General features: G+C 40.1%; 1 protein-coding gene and 1 long non-coding RNA gene across 3 annotated transcripts; one reads left to right on the top strand and one right to left on the bottom strand.

Moving 5' to 3' along the window:
• On the bottom strand, positions 1-16,161 carry LOC120060273. 2 transcript variants are annotated; one of them, XR_005478215.1, is made up of 4 exons: positions 16,016-16,161; positions 13,279-13,408; positions 280-358; positions 1-151 (listed from the first exon to the last, which is right to left on the bottom strand). It is a non-coding gene; the product is annotated as an uncharacterized LOC120060273 (long non-coding RNA). The 2 variants fall into 2 exon arrangements; XR_005478214.1 differs by lacking the exon at positions 16,016-16,161 and adding an exon at positions 14,340-14,550.
• mgst3b (microsomal glutathione S-transferase 3b) lies at positions 15,006-17,331 on the top strand. The gene is made up of 4 exons (XM_039009453.1): positions 15,006-15,225; positions 15,807-15,929; positions 16,472-16,544; positions 16,933-17,331. The coding sequence occupies exons 1-4, from the start codon at positions 15,100-15,102 to the stop codon at positions 17,031-17,033; spliced, it is 423 nt and encodes a 140-aa protein (XP_038865381.1). The 5' UTR covers positions 15,006-15,099; the 3' UTR covers positions 17,034-17,331.
• Positions 17,332-19,458: the final 2,127 nt, after the last annotated feature.

The following is a 19,458-nucleotide window of genomic DNA, read 5'->3' as shown; positions in this document are numbered from 1 at the left end:
ATTGGTTCGCTAATCAGCACTAGACACCACAATACGCTTCCGGGACCCAGTGACCAAACAGGTTCCTGCATGCTGTGAAGCACTCCACTCTTGGTGTTACTGTTGATGTGGTGGAAACTGAAATGGCTGTGGGCTTGGCCACTGAATTGTTCTGTGTGAACAAATAAAAGAGAAACTTTAGAATAATACAATTCAAGTGTGGCGCACAATACTTCAAGGAAACGTCTAAGAATTTTCAAATATAACATTTCTGCTAACTCAAACACTTGTGGCACTTACATGAATAATGCATGAGATTTATCTTCCTCTTGGGAGACATTTTAGGGATTGGGGAATCCTCAGGCTCTATGTCACTGTTCTGCAGCAAAGAGAAAACAAAAAGACTAAGTTGAGTAAAAAATCATATCAGTTGCTTTAGCAGTTATTTTCTAGTCTCACTATCAACACACAAAGCATAACTATCAATACATTGTCCTAGATGAGCAAAAGCTCACTTGTCTACAGTACAGTCGTGGCCAAAAGTTTTGAGAATGACAAATATACATTTTCACAAAGTCTGCTGCCTCAGTTTGTATGATGGCAATTTGCATATACTCCAGAATGTTATGAAGAGTGATCAGATGAATTGCAAAGTCCCTCTTTGCCATGCAAATGAACCGAATCCCCCAAAACATTTCCACTGCATTTCAGCCCTGCCACAAAAGGACCAGCTGACATCATGTCAGTAATTCTCTCGTTAACATGGGTGTGAGTGTTGACGAGGACAAGGCTGGAGATCACTCTCATGCTGATTGAGTTGGAATAACAGACTGGAAGCTTCAAAAGGAGGGTGGTGCTTGGAATCATTGTTCTTCCTCTGTTAATCATGGTTACCTGCAAGGAAACACATGCCGTCATCATTGCTTTGCACAAAAAGGGCTTCACAGGCAAGGATATTGCTGCCAGTAAGATTGCACCTAAATCAACCATTTATTGGATCATCAAGAACTTCAAGGAGAGCGGTGCAATTGTTGTGAACAAGGCTTCAGGGCACCCAAGAAAGTCCAGCAAGCGCCAGGACTATCTCCTAAAGTTGATTCAGCTGCGGGATTGGGGCACCACCAGTACAGAGCTTGCTCAGGAATGGCAGCAGGCAGGTGTGAGTGCATCTGCACGCACAGTGAGGCAAAGACTTTTGGAGGATGGCCTAGTGTCAAGAAGGGCAGCAAAGAAGCACCTTCTCTCCAGGAAAAACATCAGGGACAGACTGATATTCTGCAAAAGGTACAGGGATTGGACTGCTGAGGACTGGGATAAAGTCATTTTCTCTGATGAATCCCCTTTCCGATTGTTTGGGGCATCTGGAAAAAAGCTTGTCCGGAGAAGACAAGGGGAGCGCTACCATCAGTCCTGTGTCATGCCAACAGTAAAGCATCCTGAGACCATTCATGTGTGGGGTTGCTTCTCAGCCAAGGGAGTGGGCTCACTCACAATTTTGCCTAAGAACACAGCCATGAATAAAGAATGGTACCAACACATCCTTCGAGAGCAACTTCTCCCAACCATACAGGAACAGTTTGGTGACGAACAATGCCTTTTCCAGCATGATGGAGCACCTTGCCATAAGGCAAAAGTGATAACTAAGTGGCTCGGGGAACAAAACATCGATATTTTGGGTCCATGGCCAGAAAACTCCCCAGACCTTAATCCCATTGAGAACTTGTGGTCAATCCTCAAGAGGCGGGTGGACAAACAAAAACCCACAAATTCTGACAAACTCCAAGCATTGATTATGCAATAATGGGCTGCCATCAGTCAGGATGTGGCCCAGAAGTTAATTGACAGCATGCCAGGGCGGATTGCAGAGGTCTTGAAAAAGAAGGGTCAACACTGCAAATATTGACTCTTTGCATCAACTTCATGTAATTGTCAATAAAAGCCTTTGACATTTCTGAAATGATTGTAATTATACTTCAGAATTCCATAGTAACATCTGACAAAAATATCTAAAGACACTTAATGCTGCCCCCTATCCTAGAGAAGTTTTCACGTTTGGATGTAAAGCATAGCCAAATTCAACTGCCAGCTACTCATCCCCAGAAGATAAGCTATGCATATTATTAGTAGATTTGGATAGAAAACACTCTGACATTTCTAAAACTGTTTGAATCATGTCTGTGAGTATAACAGAACTTATTTAGCAGGCGAAACCCCGAGGACAAACCATTCAGATATATATACTTTTGAGGTCACTCTCTTTTCAATGGGATTTCATTGGGAATCCAGATTTCTAATTGACCTTCTTGCAGTTCCTACCGCTTCCACTGGATGTCAACAGTCTTTAGAAATTGGTTGAGTTTTTTTCCATTGTGTAATGAAGAAGTATGGCCATCTTGAACGAGGGTCACTTGAAGTGTACTGTTTGTTAGAGGCGCGTGACCAGAAAGCTAGCTACAGTTTGTTTTAATCCTGTATTGAACACAGATCATCCAGTCTTTAATTTTATCGATTATTTACGTTAAAAAATACCTAAAGTTGTATTACAAAAGTAGTTTGAAATGTTTTGGCAAAGTTTACAGGTAACTTTTGAGATATTTTTTAGTCACGTTGCACAAGTTGGAACCGGTGTTTTTCTAGATCAAACACGCCAAATAAATTGACATTTTGGATATATATATATCGATGGAATTAATCGAACAAAAGGACCATTTGTGATGTTTATGGGACATATTGGAGTGCCAACAACAGAAGCTCGTCAAAGGTAAGGCATGAATTATATTTTTATTTCTGCGTTTGTGTCACGCCTGCAGGGTTGAAATATGCTTCTCTCTCTTTGTTTACTCTGTTGCTATCCTCAGATAATAGCATCGTTTGCTTTCGGCAAAAAGCCTATTTGAATTCTGACATGTTGGCTGGATTCACAACAAGTGTAGCTTTAATTTGGTATCTTTCATGTGTGATTTAATGAAAGTTTGATTTTTATAGTAATTTATTTGAATTTGGCGCTCTGCATTTTCTCTGGCTTTTGGCCAAGTGAGACAGTAGCGTCCCGCCTAAACTCAGATTTTTGAATATAAATATGAACTTTACCGAACAAAACATACATGTATTGTGTAACATGAAGTCCTATGAGTGTCATCTGATGAAGATCATCAAAGGTTAGTGATTAATTTTATCTCTATTTCTGCTTTTTGTTACTCCTCTCTTTGGCTGGAAAAATGGCTGTGTTTTTCTGTGACTTGGCTCTGACCTAACATAATCGTTTGGTAGGCTTTACGACGAAAGCAGAATTTGAATTCTGACATGTTGGCTGGATTCACAACAAGTGTAGCTTTCATTTGGTATCTTTCATATGTGATTTAATGAAAGTTTGATTTTTATAGTAATTTATTTGAATTTGGCGCTCTGCATTTTTACTGGCTTTTGCCCAAGTGGGACGTTAGCGTCCCACATATCCCAGAGAAGTTAAGCAGCAAACTTTGACACAAATATTAATTTCCACATTCTCAACTTTTGGCCACGACTGTACATAGCTTCAACAAACAGCAGTTCCCATGCACCCTTTCTTTATTGAAGTCAAAGCTAAGCATCTGGTCATTACAAGAATTCTACAAGGGTCGTTTTCAAAACAAACAAAATATTGTAGAAAGAAAAATCCCTTCTGTCTGAGTAGCATGGTGATGATGCAGTTCTCCAAACCCCATCCAGAACACCACTTGTGTACCAAGTTATCTTTGGCATATGGACGGTGGGAGTTTGGTCTGTTTTAAGTTCTCTTGTCAGGAATACAGTCACCATAACACAGTCGAAATGCCTGGTGCTTCTTCAGAGTGGGAGGGAGACTGCTAAATAACAATGTTCCATTTCAACTGTAAGCAATGATGTATCAAATTGAATAGACATTTAGTTTGGGAGAGTATACAGTGTATTTGGAAAGTATTCAGACCCCTTCACTTTTTCCACATTTTGTTACATTACAGCCTTATTCTAAAATGGATTAAATCGTCCCCCCCCCCCCCCCCCCTTTCCCCAATCTACACACAATACCCCATAATGACAAAGCAAAAACAGGTTTTCAGACATTTTTGCAAATGTATAAAAATAACTGAAATATCACATTTGTGACTTGTTTCAGGAAACTAGGTGTATGTCGCACGTCACTACTTCACAGGAGAGGCATTTGAACGTATTTTTTTTTTTAAATCAAAATGCGTTTTTGTCAGATGCCTCCTAAAACATTAACTTTCATGTGCCTTAATAACAAACTTGTATGCCATCTGTAAATACGAATAAAATTGTTAAATTACAAGCCTAGTTGGTTTAGCCACAGAAAAAGCTGGCAACCTTGCCTCTAGCCATGATTGGCTGAGATAATGGATGGGCTGGACATGCCGAGAGAGGAGAGAGGATTGGTCTGCCATGTAGAAGGCTTCTGTCTATAACATGAGCTGATCAGTATGTGTAGGTAATCCTTTCTAACACGTAAAAAAAAAATATATATATCACGTAGAACTGCGAAAGTGTTGCTCTCCACTTTCTGCAGGACCGAGTTTTGAAATCAGTGGAATGCCCAGTAGAATTTGAGTATGACAGCTATGGACATGGAGAAAATTCTGGTGTTTGATTGCAAATATGCAGAGGGAGTCGAAAAGAGAACACGCAGAAGGCTGTTGTATAAAACACCTTTCTCCGGATTACATCTTCAAACTATTGGCAACAATTGCATCCGTGACAGACAGGGAGAAGCGTCCATCCATGTGTACGGGTAAAAGTCTAGCTAGCTACTTTTTCAGATATACAGATATACTTTTTCAGATAAGTTTCTAATTTTGTCAGAAAGTCGTTTTCATTTCAAGTTAAAGCATACTGCTGGCTAACGTTACTTGAATGATCTGTGCAGTAATATTATTTGTATCTCAGAGCCATTTGCATTGCTAGTTATAGTCTGTCAGCTAGCTAGCTAACATTGAACCTGGTTGGTTCGCTACCTGCAGATTCATGCAGGGTAGTAACGTTATGAGTTGGGATTATGGTTCATTGTTTGGCTAGCTAGCTAGCTAGCTACATGTCTAAACAAGACTCCACTATGCAAGCAACAATTTAATTGTACTGTTTACACCTTCTGTATCCTGTGCATGTGACAAATAAATTATGATTTTATTTGATACAGTATGTGTTTACCAGAGATGATAATGTGAAGACCAACATGACTTGCACCAAAGTCAAATTAGGATACAACGTTAGGCCAACAAGACAGTGTACAAGTTCTAAAATTCTCCAGTAAAATGCCCTGCTTTTATTTCATCACACTCACAACTGTAAGCTATTTTCTGTATTTGGCTTGCCATTAACTTGTAAATAATGATCTTGTAGTGAGTTTTTTTCCCTGTAATAATGAATACAAATGTGCTAAAGTGAAAACGTTGTCAGCTATATGATATGGTCATTATTTGAACTGGCTAGCCAGCTAACTTGACATTAGCTAGCTAACTAACAAGCTGGAAACAAACCAAAACATTGTTTAGAAAGTTACTGTTAGTTGCCTGGTTTGCTAGATTGCCATATACTAAATTAATTTTTAAGCGTGTGGGTTTATTGGTGTTAAAATACGCTATTTTGGACCACCAGGCTGCTGATGTCATTCACCCTGTAGTTTTTGTGTTTATACTTTTTTTCATAACAAGTTTGATAAGCTGCCTGCCATCCAGGACCTCTACACCAGGCGGTGTCAGAGGAATGCCCTAAAAATTGTCAAAGACCCCAGCCACCCCAGTCATAGACTGTTCTCTCTACTACCGCATGGCAAGCGGTACCGGAGTGCCAAGTCTAGGACAAAAAGGCTTCTCAACAGTTTTTACTCTCTGTTTATCATATATGCATATTCACTTTAACTATACATTCATGTACATACTACCTCAATCAGCCTGACTAACCGGTGTCTGTATGTTGCCTCGCTACTTTTATAGCCTCGCTATTGTATATAGCCTGTCTTTTTACTGTTTTATTTCTTTACTTACCTATTGTTCACCTAATACCTTTTTTGCACTATTGGTTAGAGCCTGTAAGTAAGCATTTCACTGTAAGGTACCTGTTGTATTCAGCATATGTGACAAATAAACTTTGATTTGAAATAAAAGATGGAGCTTCAGACCCTAATGATTCCCTTCCACCTGTGAGAAATAAACTTTGATTTGACATGTGAATCCTTAAAGAGATGGGTGGGGCTAAGGCTTAAGAGGGTGCTGAATGGATGTAGACAAAGAAGAGCTCTCCAGTACGTTTACCAAAATATTTTCTCAAAACTGGGGTTATAAGCTGATCAACATTCAAAGCAGAATTACTTTCACATTTTTCCTCAACTGTAGTATATGATATACCATTTTCTAGCTCTGAGTCTCTACTTTTATCCAATGAAAAAAACACAATTTCACATTTTGCTACATAAGACCAAATCGAGCCGGTCGGTCTACACGCTTGGCACACCTGTATTTGGGGCGTTTTTCCCATTCTTCTCTGCAGATCCTCTCAAGCTCTGTCAGGTTGGATGGGGAGCGTCGCTGTACAGCTTTTTTCAGGTCTCCAGAAATGTTCGATCAGCTTCAAGTCTGGGCTCTGGCTGGGCCACTCCTGTGTTGTCTTTGCTGTGTGCTTAGGGTCATTGTCCTGTTGGAAGGTGAACCTTCCCCCCCAGTTTGAGGTCCTGAGTGCTCTGGAGCAGATTTTCATGAAGGATCTCTGTACTTTGCTCCATTCATCTTTGCCTCGATCCTCACTAGTCTCCCAGTCCCTGAAACTGGAAAAACATCCCCACAGCTTGATGCTAATACCACGATGCTTCACCGTAGGGATGGTATTGGCCAGGTGATGAGCGGTGCCTGGTTTCCTCCAGACGTGACTCTGGGCATTAAATTTTTTTTTTTTTTTTTCCCTACACATACTGTAAGTGGCTATCGTGCAATTTGGAAGATGCATTGTATGTATATTCTAAAATGATTTTATACAATAGGCTTCATGTCGGTACCAACTTTCATTCAGAAATGATGGCTTAATAATAAAAATGGTGCTCTTGTAGGCTACCTAAAAAAAAATAGCACTACAGCAATTGTTATAATAAATGTAAAGCAATTGCGACGTGTGGTCAACTGATAATTCCAGCACTGGGACACCTTCATTGCGCTGCTATGAGACAAGCAGCTTGATAATCAATCAATGTCAGATTTTTGTTTTCACTGAATCTCCGTTTGGATATTTGGTTACAATAAGGCTGGGAAATGTTCACTAAGTTGAGGTAAGAAAGAGCTCATGGGTCTAGCAATTGAAAGCAATGCAGATCTTCTCTACACACACACACACACACACACACACACACACATTAGGCCTCTAGCCGACCCGATGAGCTTCCCTGATGTTTTCCTGAACTTTCCAAGACTTTTCTGATGCATTTCAGTCACTTAGCCTACTGATGTGAATAAACATTTGTACACTTCCCATAGGCGACTCAAGTAATTTGACATATTGTTTAAAAAGGTCATAAAGCCTACAATCGATTTAATGAATTAATAATAAGTGTTGATTGATTGATTTATCATTGGGAAAGTCACAGCGCATGGAAGAAAACAGCACTGCAGGAAGGGGTGCTGGAATTGCTGCAGATACAGTTGAAGTCGGAAGTTTACATACACCTTAGCCAAATACATTTAAACTCAGTTTTTCACAATTCCTGACATTTAATCATAGTAAAAATTCCCTGTCTTAGGTCAGTTAGGATCACCACTTTATTTTAAGAATGTGACATGTCAGAATAATAGAATGATTTATTTCAGCTTTTATTTCTTTCATCACATCCCCAGTGGGTCAGAAGTTTACATACACTCAATTAGTATTTGGTAGCATTGCCTTTAAATCGTTTAACTTGGGTCAAACGTTTCGGGTAGCCTTCCACAAGCTTCCCACAATAAGTTGTGTGAATTTTGGCCCATTCCTCCTGACAGAGCTGGTGTAACTGAGTCAGGTTTGTAGGCCTCCTTGCTCGCACGCGCTTTTTCAGTTCTACCCACAAATTTTCTATAGGATTGAGGTCAGGACTTTGTGATGGCCACTTCAATACCTTGACTTTGTTGTCCTTAAGCCATTTTGCCAGAACTTTGGAAGTATGCTTGGGGTCATTGTCCATTTGGAAGACCCATTTGCGACCAAGCTTTAACTTCCTGACTGATGTCTTGAGATGTTGCTTCAATATATCCACATAATTTTCTTCCCTCATGATGCCATCTATTTTGTGAAGTGCACCAGTCCCTCCTGTAGCAAAGCACCCCCAGAACATGATGCTGCCAACCCTGTGCTTCACGGTTGGAATGGTGTTCTTCCGCTTGCAAGCATCCCCCTTTTTCCTCCAAACATAACGATGGTCATTATGGCCAAACAGTTCTATTTTTGTTTCATCAGAACAGAGGACAATTCTCCAAAAAGTACGATCTTTCGATCGCAGTTGCAAACCGCAGTTTTTATGGCTGTTTTGGAGCAGTGGCTTCCTCCTTGCTGAGCGGCCTTTCAGGTTATGTCGATATAGGACTCGTTTTACTGTGGGTAAAGATACTTTTGTATCTGTTTCCTCCAGCATCTTCACAAGGTCCTTTGCTGTTGTTCTGGGATTGATTTGCACTTTTCGCACAAAAGTACATTCATCTCTAGGAGACAGAACGTGTCTCCTTCCTGAGCGGTATGGCGGCTGCGTGGTCCCATGGTGTTTATACTTGCGTGCTATTGTTTGTACAGATTAACGTGGTACCTTCAGGCGTTTGGAAATTGCTCCCAAGGATGAACCAGACTTGTGGTCTACAATGTTTTTTCTGAGGTCTTGGCTGATTTCTTTTGATTTTCCCATGATGTCAAGCAAAGAGGCACTGAGTTTGAAGGTAGGCCTTGAAATACATCCACAGGTACACCTACAATTGACTCAAATGATGTCAATTAGCCTATCAGAAGCTTCTAAATCCATGACATCATTTTCTGGAATTTTCCAAACTGTTTAAAGGCACAGTCAACTTCGTGTATGTAGATTTCTGACCCACTGGAATTGTGATACAGTGAAATAATCTGTCTGTAAACAATTATTGGGAAAATTACTTGTCATGCACAAAGTAGATGTCCTAACCGACTTGCCAAAACTATAGTTTAACAAGAAATTTGTGGAGTGGTTGAAAAACGAGTTTTAATGACTCCAACCTAAGTGTATGTAAACTTCCGAATTCAACTGTAAATGAACAGCAGGCAGCAGCTAGAAGGTATTTTGCAATATTTCAAAAGACAATTGGGGGGAAAAGTCTGAATAGGTGAATGCCACTGGCAAGTTGGTGGACTAGGATTTCCTCATATTGTAGGCCTAAAATCTGTGTACCCACTCTTTTCATTTGCCTATGCTATTGATTGCATTTAAGACATGGGTCCTTCGTTTTGTTGATCTCAGTATGTGAATGTCGGAGTAGCTTGTCATTCTTGTCATTTGCTTGGAATAAAAATATATTATTGTAATGTGTCGAGTCATGTAAAATGACATAGAATTGCAGGGAATTATTTTAGAAAGGCCCTTTTTCCCTCTGACCCACAAACTCCTCTGCCCCTGGTCTTCAGGATTGAGCCCCAAATGTTATGAAACTCGGGTGATGGCCCAGATCCAGAGCATCCCAAACATGCTCAGTGGGTGACATGTCTGGTGAGTATGCAGGCCATGGATGAACTGGGACATTTTCAGCTTCCAGGAATTGTGTACAGATCCTTGCGACATGGGGCTGTGCATTATCATGTTGAAACATGAGGTGATGATGGCAAATGAATGGCACAACAATGGGCCTCAGGATCTCGATTTTAGCATGTAAATCTTGGTGGGGCACACTCCCCAATTTTTTATATTTTTTATGCATGCCAGCAAAGCCACTACACAACACTAAACAATGCATTAATTGCACTATAATAGTGACAAACGGTGCCCACAAACTGTTAGGGCCTACATAAAGCTGCCCCAACAGCAGAGCTTTCTTTTCAGCACCATCAGTGGAGTCTTGTCTGGCAGCGAAACAGTTCATTCAGCCTAATTTACTGCCTTTAAAAAAACATTGCTGATATGGCTGATTTGCTTAAACAAATGTGGTTTCTACTGACAATTGAGATGTACAAACTATGGCATAAGGGGACGACGAGCGGATAAGAGGCAATCCGTAATTTTGATTAACACATTAATGATCGAGCTAGGGCGGACGTAGTCAATAACTATTTGTTCAATGACCTTTAAATGGCGTCAGACCAAGGCTCTGCATCGGTCCTCGTGCTCCTAGACCTTAGTGCTGCTTTTGACACCATCAATCACCACGTTCATTTGGAGAGATTGGAAACCCTAATTGATCTACATGGAAAAGTTCTGCCATGATTTAGATATGTCGGAACGATATCAGTTTGTCTCTGTGGATGGTTTGTCCTCTGACAACTCAATTGTAAGTTGCAGTGTTCCTCAAGGTTCCATTTTAGGACCACTATTGTTTTTACTATACATTTTACCTCTTGGTGATAACATTGTTTCCGAATGACAACTTTCACTGCTATGCGGATACACAGCTGTACATTTCGATTCAACACGGTGAAGCCCCAAAATTGCCCTCCCTGGAAGCCTGTGTTTCAGACATAAGGAGGTGGATAGCAGCAATTTTTTACTTTTAAATTCAGACAAAACAGAGATGCTAGTTCTAGGTCTCAAGAAACAAGGAGATCTTCTGTTGGATCTGACAATCTTGATGGTTGATGAACATATCAAGAATATTTCAAGGACAGCTTTTCGTAACATTGCAAAAATCAACTTTTTGTCCAAAAATTTAGAAAAGCTAATCCGTGCTTTTGTAACTTCTAGATTAGACTACTGCAATGCTCTACTTTCAGGCTACCCGGATAAACACGGCTGCTAGAATCTTGACTAGGACCAAAAAAATAAACATTTGATCATATTACTCCAGTGCTAGCCTCTCCACACTGGCTTCCTGTTAAGGCTAGGGCTGATGTCTAGGTTTTACTGCTAACCTACAAAGCATTACATGGGCTTGCTCCTACGTATCTCTCCGATTTTAGACCTACCGTACATACCTACATGTACGCTACGGTCACAAGACGCAGGCCTCATTGTCCCTAGAATTTCTAAGCAAACAGCTGGAGGCAGGGCTTTCTCCTATAGAGCTCAATTTGTATGGAGTGGTCTGCCTACCCATGTGAGAGACGCAGACTCTGTCTCAACCTTTGTCTTAATTGAACTCATCTCTTCAGTAGGTCCTATGATTAAGTGTACTGCTGCTCCAGTTTCAACTGTTCTGCCTGCAGCTATGGAACCCTGACCTGTTCACCGGACGTGCTACCTTGTCCCAGCCCCTCTGTTTTTGACTCTCTCTCTCGCTCTCTCTCTCTACCGTACCTGCTGTCTCGAACTCTGAATGCTCGGCTAAGAAAAGCCAACTGACATTTACTCCTGAGGTGCTGACCTGTTGCACCCTCTACAACCACTGTGATTATTATTTGACCCTGCTGGTCATCTATGAACATTTGAACATCTTGGCCATGTACTGTTATCTCCAACCGGCACAGCCAGAAGAGGACTGGCCACCCCTCAGAGACTGGTTCCTCTCCAGGTTTCTTCCTAGGTTCTGGATTCTAGGGCGTTTTTCCTAGCCATTAGTGCTTCTACATCTGCATTGCTTGCTGTTTGGGGTTTTAGGCTGGGTTTCTGTATAGCACTTTGTGACATTGGCTGATGTAAAAAGGGCTTTATAAATACATTTGATTTATTGGTTCATCACTTTTGAAATGTACAGTGACAGGATTCAGAACATGGGCCGTTCTTACAGTATTCTCCCTGGACACCAAGTCAGAACTGTAGGATAAATAGTTTTCACAACAATCGGTAATCTGCATTTTTGGATGCCGATTATGGCAAATTACATTGCATTCCACGAGGAAACTGCGTGGCAGGCTGACCACCTGTTACGCGAGTGCAGCAAGGAGCCAAGGTAAGTTTCGAGCTAGCATTAAACTTATCTTATAAAAAACAATCAATCTTCACATAATCACTAGTTAACTACACATGGTTGAGGATATTACTAGGTTAACTAGCTTGTCCTGCGTTGCATATAATCAATGCGATGCCTGTTGATTTATCATCAAATCACAGCCTACTTCGCCAAACGGGTGATGATTTAACAAAAGCACAATCGTTGCTCGAATGTACCTAACCATAAACATCAATGCCTTTCTTAAAATCAATACACAGAAGTATATATTTTTTTAACTGCATATTTAGTTAAAAGAAATTCATGTTAGCAGGCAATATTCACTATGGAAATTGTGTCATTTCTCTTGAGTTCATTGCACGCAGAGTCAGGGTATATGCAACAGTTTGGGCCGCCTTGCTCGTTGCGAACTAATTTGCCAGAATTTTACATAATTATGACATAACATTGAAGGTTGTGCAATGTAACAGCAATATTTAGACTTAGGGTTGCCACCCATTCGATAAAATGCAGAATGGTTCCGTTTTATTTATTTATATTTTACCATATTAATGAACTAAGGCTCGTATTTCTGTGTGTTTATTATAATTAAGTCTATGATTTGATATTTGATAGAGCAGTCTGACTGAGCGGTGGTAGGCAGCAGCAGACTCGTAAGCATTCATTCAAACAGCACTTACCTGCGTTTGCCAGCAGCTCTTCGCAATGCTTGAAGCACAGCGCTGTTTATGACTTCAAGTTTATCAACTCCCGAGATTAGGCTGGCAATACTATAGTGCCTATAAGAACATCTATAGTCAAAGGTATATGATATACAAATGGTATAGAGAGAAATAGTCCTATAATTCCTAGCTTTTTTACATGGCACATATTGCACTTTTACTTTCTTCTCCAACACTGTGTTTTTGCATTATTTAAACCAAATTGAACATGTTTCATTATTTATTTGAGACTAAATTGATTATATGTATTATATTAAGTTAAAATAAGTGTTCATTCAGTATTGTTGTAATTGTCATTATTACAAATATATATATATATATATACTGTATATAAAAATCGGCCGATTTAATCGGTATCGGCTTTTTTTGGTCCTCCAATAATCGGTATCGGTATTGAAGAATTATAATCGGTCGACCTCTAGTAACAGCTTACTACACAACATACACTAAGTATTACTTTCTTAGCTACAGTATACATATCTCCTGGCATATTACATCATTTATGCAGCAGCATACAAGACATTTTTTGGACTCACCTTGTTATGCTGGGCTCACTTGAACAGGAAGGTGGCGCAGTGGTCCTTGTGGGCAAATTTTGTCATCAAACTTTGTCGTCAAAGTCTAGCATTCTCTGGATTCATGGTGCTTTCAAGACAACTAGGAACTCTGGGGAAAAAAACAGGTTGAATCATGACGTCAGTGGTCTTCAGGTCGGAGCTCTAGAAAGAAGTCCGAGTCCCAGATTTGGAATTCCGAGTTCGATGACCGTTCAAAAGTTGACTTGAACTCACTGAAGTCTGAGATTTCCCAGTTCCAAGTTTCCATTTGTTTTTAATGCGGCAGAAGTCATGCTAGATTGACAGCATGGCCAATGTGGTTGCATGTGAATGTTTATCCTTTTAAGCTTGGAAAAGAGACCCTTAAACCCTGACTTGGACCACACACCCACTCCATTGAATAACAGGCTAGTGATTGCTTTGCAATGCTTTCAGTTAGCCACTTATTCCTTCCAAACCACTCATTGTTGAATTTGCGATTTCCAACTTGGCCGATGAGCACCGACACATTTTATCATGAATTGTTCTTCATATGACAAGGATTGAAAAGGATTTGCCAGTAGATTGTCGACTTGATTCATGATGACTGCTTGTCTAGCTAAGATTTTGAAAGTATGATGTTGACATGATCACTCCAGATAAAGCTACGGTAGATATGTGATTTGATTTCATAACAGGCAACACATTTTAGTTTTTTGCTAAACAGCTTTTGTGAGCCCCACCATTTTATCCCTGAATTTTATTTAACTAGGCAAGTCAGTTAAGAACAAATTCTTAGTTACAATGACGGCCTACCTACAGGGTCAGCCCCTGGAGCAAATTAGGGCTAAGTGCCTTGCTCAAGGACACATTGACAGGAATTTCACCTTTTCGCATCGGGTATTCAAACCAGCGAACTTTCGGTTACTGGCCCAACGCTCTAAGCGTTAGGCTACCTGCCGCCCAAATTAATGACGGTCGCCACGGTATCTCTGTGCATTCAAATTGCCATCGATAAAATGAAATTGTGTTCGTTGTCTGTAGCTTATGCCTGCCCATACCATAACCCCACCGCCACCATGGGACACGCCGTTAACACCGCCATCTGCCCAGTACAGTTGAAATCGGGATTCATCTATGAACTGTACACTTATCCAGCGTGCCAGTGACCATTGAAGGTAGGTATTTGCCAATTGAAGTTGGTTCTGCCCACTATGATTTGCACCCATTGGAAACGACAGGCTGTGCTCTATCTTGGGTTATTTTTTTAATTATTGAAATGGTGTATAAACTGTGATGGAGTGGAGTTTAGTCTGCTGCTTGGCCAAACTAGCCATAAAATAAAGTCAGCCTAGGTCATCGAGTGTCGCTTTTGAAAATTCCACCCTGCAATCCCTTCCCCTTGAAAACATTTCGCTTGTTCTTGAGGGTCAGTTTGCTACAGGCACTGCGCGTATTCTATGCTCTTTCCACAGCAGTTAGGACGGCGGGGTGATTAGTAAGTATTTCCCAAATAGAGTGCACATTATGTGGTTTACAAACAAAGTTTATTTTCAATACACCGGAGTTGCATTAAAGATTGGACATTGTTTTGGACGAGTTTACTGTTTACTGGCAGGCAACCCGTACAAGCAGTATGAACCATAATAGATCGTATAAAAACATGGATCGTAATAAACACAACGCGAGAAAATAAATATCGCGAGAGAGCAGCATACATAACCTCTCCCCTGCTTGTTACCAGCATAAACAAGCCGTGAATACAGGCGGAGGTTATTCTCGAATTTATAATTAGTTGTTATTTTGCTGTATTCTTTTACAATGGAAATTCTAGAGCTCTTGCCATCAAGCTTCGGATATGTCATATTTACATACTTTTATAGCTGGATCATGTTGAGTTATCTTGGTATTAAGGTTGGAGCTGCCAGAAAGAAATACGATGTGAAGGTAAGTACATGACGCTTCTGTCTGACGATGATGCGGAAATAACTGCGCTGCAATGCCAGATAAGTACATTTTAGCACTGTAATCCGTCTGGAACATAGCTTTCTTCTGTTCTGATCCGAGTTTATATAAACGAATATATTATTCGTTTATATAAATTTGAGCAGGATTGGAATTTGAGCAGGATTGGATCCTGTTCAAAGTGGGAGCTTCATTCAATGTCAGTCGGTCACTTCTTGCCTTGGCTTGACCGTACTTGAGGTGCTATGTACTTGGTGAACTTGAGTGAACTTGACCTGCCCTATGTATAGTAGTCTGTTATGCAAACAACAATGTGTACATGAGAAATACAGGTCACCTGATGATGGAGACGTTGTATATGTTAATGTCTTTCCCCTCTTCCATTATGTCAAGTATTTTGAATCTGGTCTCCAAGAACTTGGCCCGAATGCACCACAACTCCATCCTAACGATGATGATGCAGTAGACGGCTACTACTATCCCTATTGCTGGTACAGGAGCTCAGAGAAAATGAGTATTACTATGCCACTTCTCACTGACTTTTTTTCTCCTCTACTGGGCAGTACCCTACCATGTACAGTGACAAGGAGCAGGTGTTCAACTGCATCCAGAGGGCCCACCAGAACACACTAGAGGTCTACCCACAGTGGCTTGTGTTCCAAACCATTGCAGCTCTTGTCTATCCAGTATGTATCTGCTTACACAAACCAGCATTACCAGGTTACATCACTTACACCGCCACACACATAGGTTGGATTTAATGTCAGCTTACATTTGAGTGGCTCTTTCACAACCACATTCAGAAAGTAGTAGTCACCCATTTTAAAATCCTCTAAATCCTCTGCATGCTACTACCTAGTTGAACAGCATTCTTTTGTCAACTCACACACAGTGCACTATTGGCCTTATCCCTGTGTAAATACTGATAGATAAATGCTTCTAAAGAAAGGTTTATCACCAGTGTAATTTTCTGATAATAAGTAAACCAAGTGGGAGTGGCATACCATGTTCTCTGGATGATCATTGACAGCATTTGCTGCATTTATCTGTCCTCTTTACACAACCAATGACAGCACATACTAGTATAGGCCACACCTCACTGGTGTTGTGACAATGATTCAGCGTCTTCTCTATTTGACAGTTCACTGGCTATTACACTGTCCTACTTCCTCACTCTGTGTTTTACCCTTTTTCCTGTTACCCAATCACTCATCCCTCCACTTATAAGACTTCTGCAGCTGTGCTGGGAGCCATCTGGGTCACCAGCAGGTTCTCCTATGCCTGGGGTTACTACACCGGAGGTAAGACCATCTGTTGTAATGACATTCCACATCATGACATGAACACCTCTTATCTTTGTTTATTACTTTTGAGCCAGTTTCCTTTCAATAATTCACAAACAGGGTCACAGGGCATGAGTGAAAAAGGTTAAACTCCCAATACACTCCTTGTAGATTAGGTATGCTTTTAGCAACTATTTAGTATTTCAACCATAACTGCATTTTATCATTATTGTATACCATTATGAAAATTAGTACTAGAGCTGTATTTTATGAAAATGTAATGTGAAACGTGCTAAAATATCCCCACATTCTGCAAAATGGTAGCATGTAATGATAGGAAGAATCACACTCTTATTTAGCATTTTATAAATAGCTGTAAACTATAATAATTATATTTCCCCCCCAGATCCAGCCAAGAGGATGAAGGGTGCCTATGGGTACATTGGTTATTTTGGAGTCATCATTCTTTCCATCGCAGTGGCTTTGCAGTTGCTTGGAGTCTTGTGAGCCAGCTGGTTCTGTCCCCTATTTGCACTTTTTACTAAAGAAATATATCTCTTGCAATTGCTTGTGCCTTTTTATTCAAACAGCCACTATGATATGTAGCTGAAAAATATATTTTCAATTATGATGGTATTTTAATTGCTGTCGTCTTACCAGTGTGTAAACAATTATAGGCCTATAGTTAGTTGATACCGTGAGGACCATTTATTGTGATGTTTTTTTATATGATTATCAGGCATTTGTAACCTTTCATGCCCATCTACTGACAACGCTATGTTAATAAAGATTAATGTAAACATTGTCAGAAGTTATTTATCTCATATTCAACCATGTTATAAATTCCTATGTGCTGGACTTGATATATATAATTTTCCAAAGGGTAGAGAAATATAGAAGGCAAGTAATATGACACTTGTGGTCTCTCGTGACTGTTTCATGTAAATTGGTGGAATTACACATCAAACTAGGTCATGAAACAATCTACCAACCAATGGTCCCCCACGCCCCTTAATATGCCAGTGAGATGCAGACAGTAGCTTAAACTGTTGTGGCCCACTGGCCCATAGTGATTCTCTGTGATCCTTGACTTCACACCGCTCTATGAATACTCTTTTCAAAATGTTTTTATAAAATAGTGCAATTGAAACACTTATTTAAGTAAGGTCAACTGAATTGATATTGAACAGTATATGTCAGTTAGCAGGCCCAGTCCTGGTTGTAGCCTACAGTGTCTGTCTGCAATGGAATTTTATGAATGCCCATCCATGTGAGTCCCTGTGCTTATGGATAACTTCTATTTCCTTTCATCTCAGCAAGGTCAAATGAGGAAATTAATCATTTTATAATTTTTCTAGCTGAAAATTAGATCTCAACTAATTTTCTTGTTTATGGTTTCCAAATTGGATATCGAGTAACAGAAAACAAATAACAATGTATCACATTTTTTATTGAAATGTTTGCCTTTTGTTCATACCTGAAAGTACACGCCCTCAAATATAATATTCACAGCACATAGCCGGTTGAACTGCAGTACTGTCAGCAGGACAGAGAAAGGATTAGACATTTGTGTGACAGGAAGATAAAAATAGTAATGTTAGCTAAAATGCTTAACTTATCATGAAGTTAGCGTGCTAATAGAACTAACTCAGCGAAGCGCAAAAAGTATGAATGACCTGACTGCAGAGGCTGTATCACCCTAAATGCTCCACGGCCAATGCAGATGTCAGATTGACCATGCAGTGTCATTAAATTAGTCCCTCTACTAGTAGTAGCTAGCTAGTGGATATAAATTAGCATGAAAGGCGCTGCATGGTCAATCCAATGTCTGCAGTGGCATTACAGCATTACTGTGATGCGGCCTCCGCAGAAGTCAGAGCAACCATACTTTTTGGCTTCATGGAGCAGAGCGGTTGTGAAGGAAGTTGTCAAGGAAGTCAGTTTGTGATTATAAAGGACCTCCCTCCCCCACCTACAGTGAACCGATCATGTCAATGCGGAGCAATACAGAGCTCTCTGCAATGATACACAATTTGATAGGCGCATGGCGATGCGGCTTGATTTGGCCTCTGCATGCCTCCGAAGGCTCCGCATGTGCGTCACACAGTCCATATGAAGCCTCTAACCACATTTTTGGATCAAGCATACATTGGCTTTAAATTGGCTTTTCCTGCCTAACTGGCGGGCCGGTGTGGCGAGATTACTTGATCCGTTGGTATATAACAACACGAGCGCTTATTTCAAAGAGCGCTCCATAAACCACTCCCCAGTGGTCATATATAGGCATGTCAGTGGTGGGAAAAGTACCCAAATGTCATACTTGAGTAAAAGGAAAGATACCTTAACAGAAAATGACTGAAGTGAAAGTCATCCAGTAAAATACTACTTGAGTAAAAATCTGAAAGTATTTGATTTTAAATATACTTATAAGTATCAAAAGTAAATGTAAATTCAAACATTAATTTAAGTATCAAAATTTAAACTATACATAATTTCAAATTCCTTATATTAGGCAAACCAGATGGCACAATTATTATTTTATTTATTTATTTACGGATAGTCAGGGGCACACTCGAACGCTGACATAATTTACAAATGAAGCATTTGTGTTTATTGAGTCCGCAAAATCAGAGGCAGTAGGGATGAGCAGGGATATTCTCTTGATAAGTGGGTAAATTAGACCATTTTCCTGTACTGCTAAGGATTCAAAATGTAACAAGTACTTTGGGTGTCAGGGAAAATAAAAAGGTAAAAGTACTTTTTTTCCTTTAGGAATGTAGTGAAGTAAAAGTTATAAAAAATATAAATAGTAAAGTAAAGTACAGATACCCAAAAAACAACTTAAGTAGTACTTTAAAGTAATTTTACTTAAGTACTTTACACCACTGTCCGCCGTCGTTCTGTGTAGCCTTGTTATGCTAATGTTTTGAGA

Source organism: Salvelinus namaycush, chromosome 15 (assembly GCF_016432855.1).
Source record: "Salvelinus namaycush isolate Seneca chromosome 15, SaNama_1.0, whole genome shotgun sequence".
Classification (NCBI taxonomy): domain Eukaryota; kingdom Metazoa; phylum Chordata; class Actinopteri; order Salmoniformes; family Salmonidae; genus Salvelinus; species Salvelinus namaycush.
The sequence above is the reverse complement of the archived record's forward strand: the minus strand, read 5'-3'. Positions and strand labels throughout refer to the sequence as shown.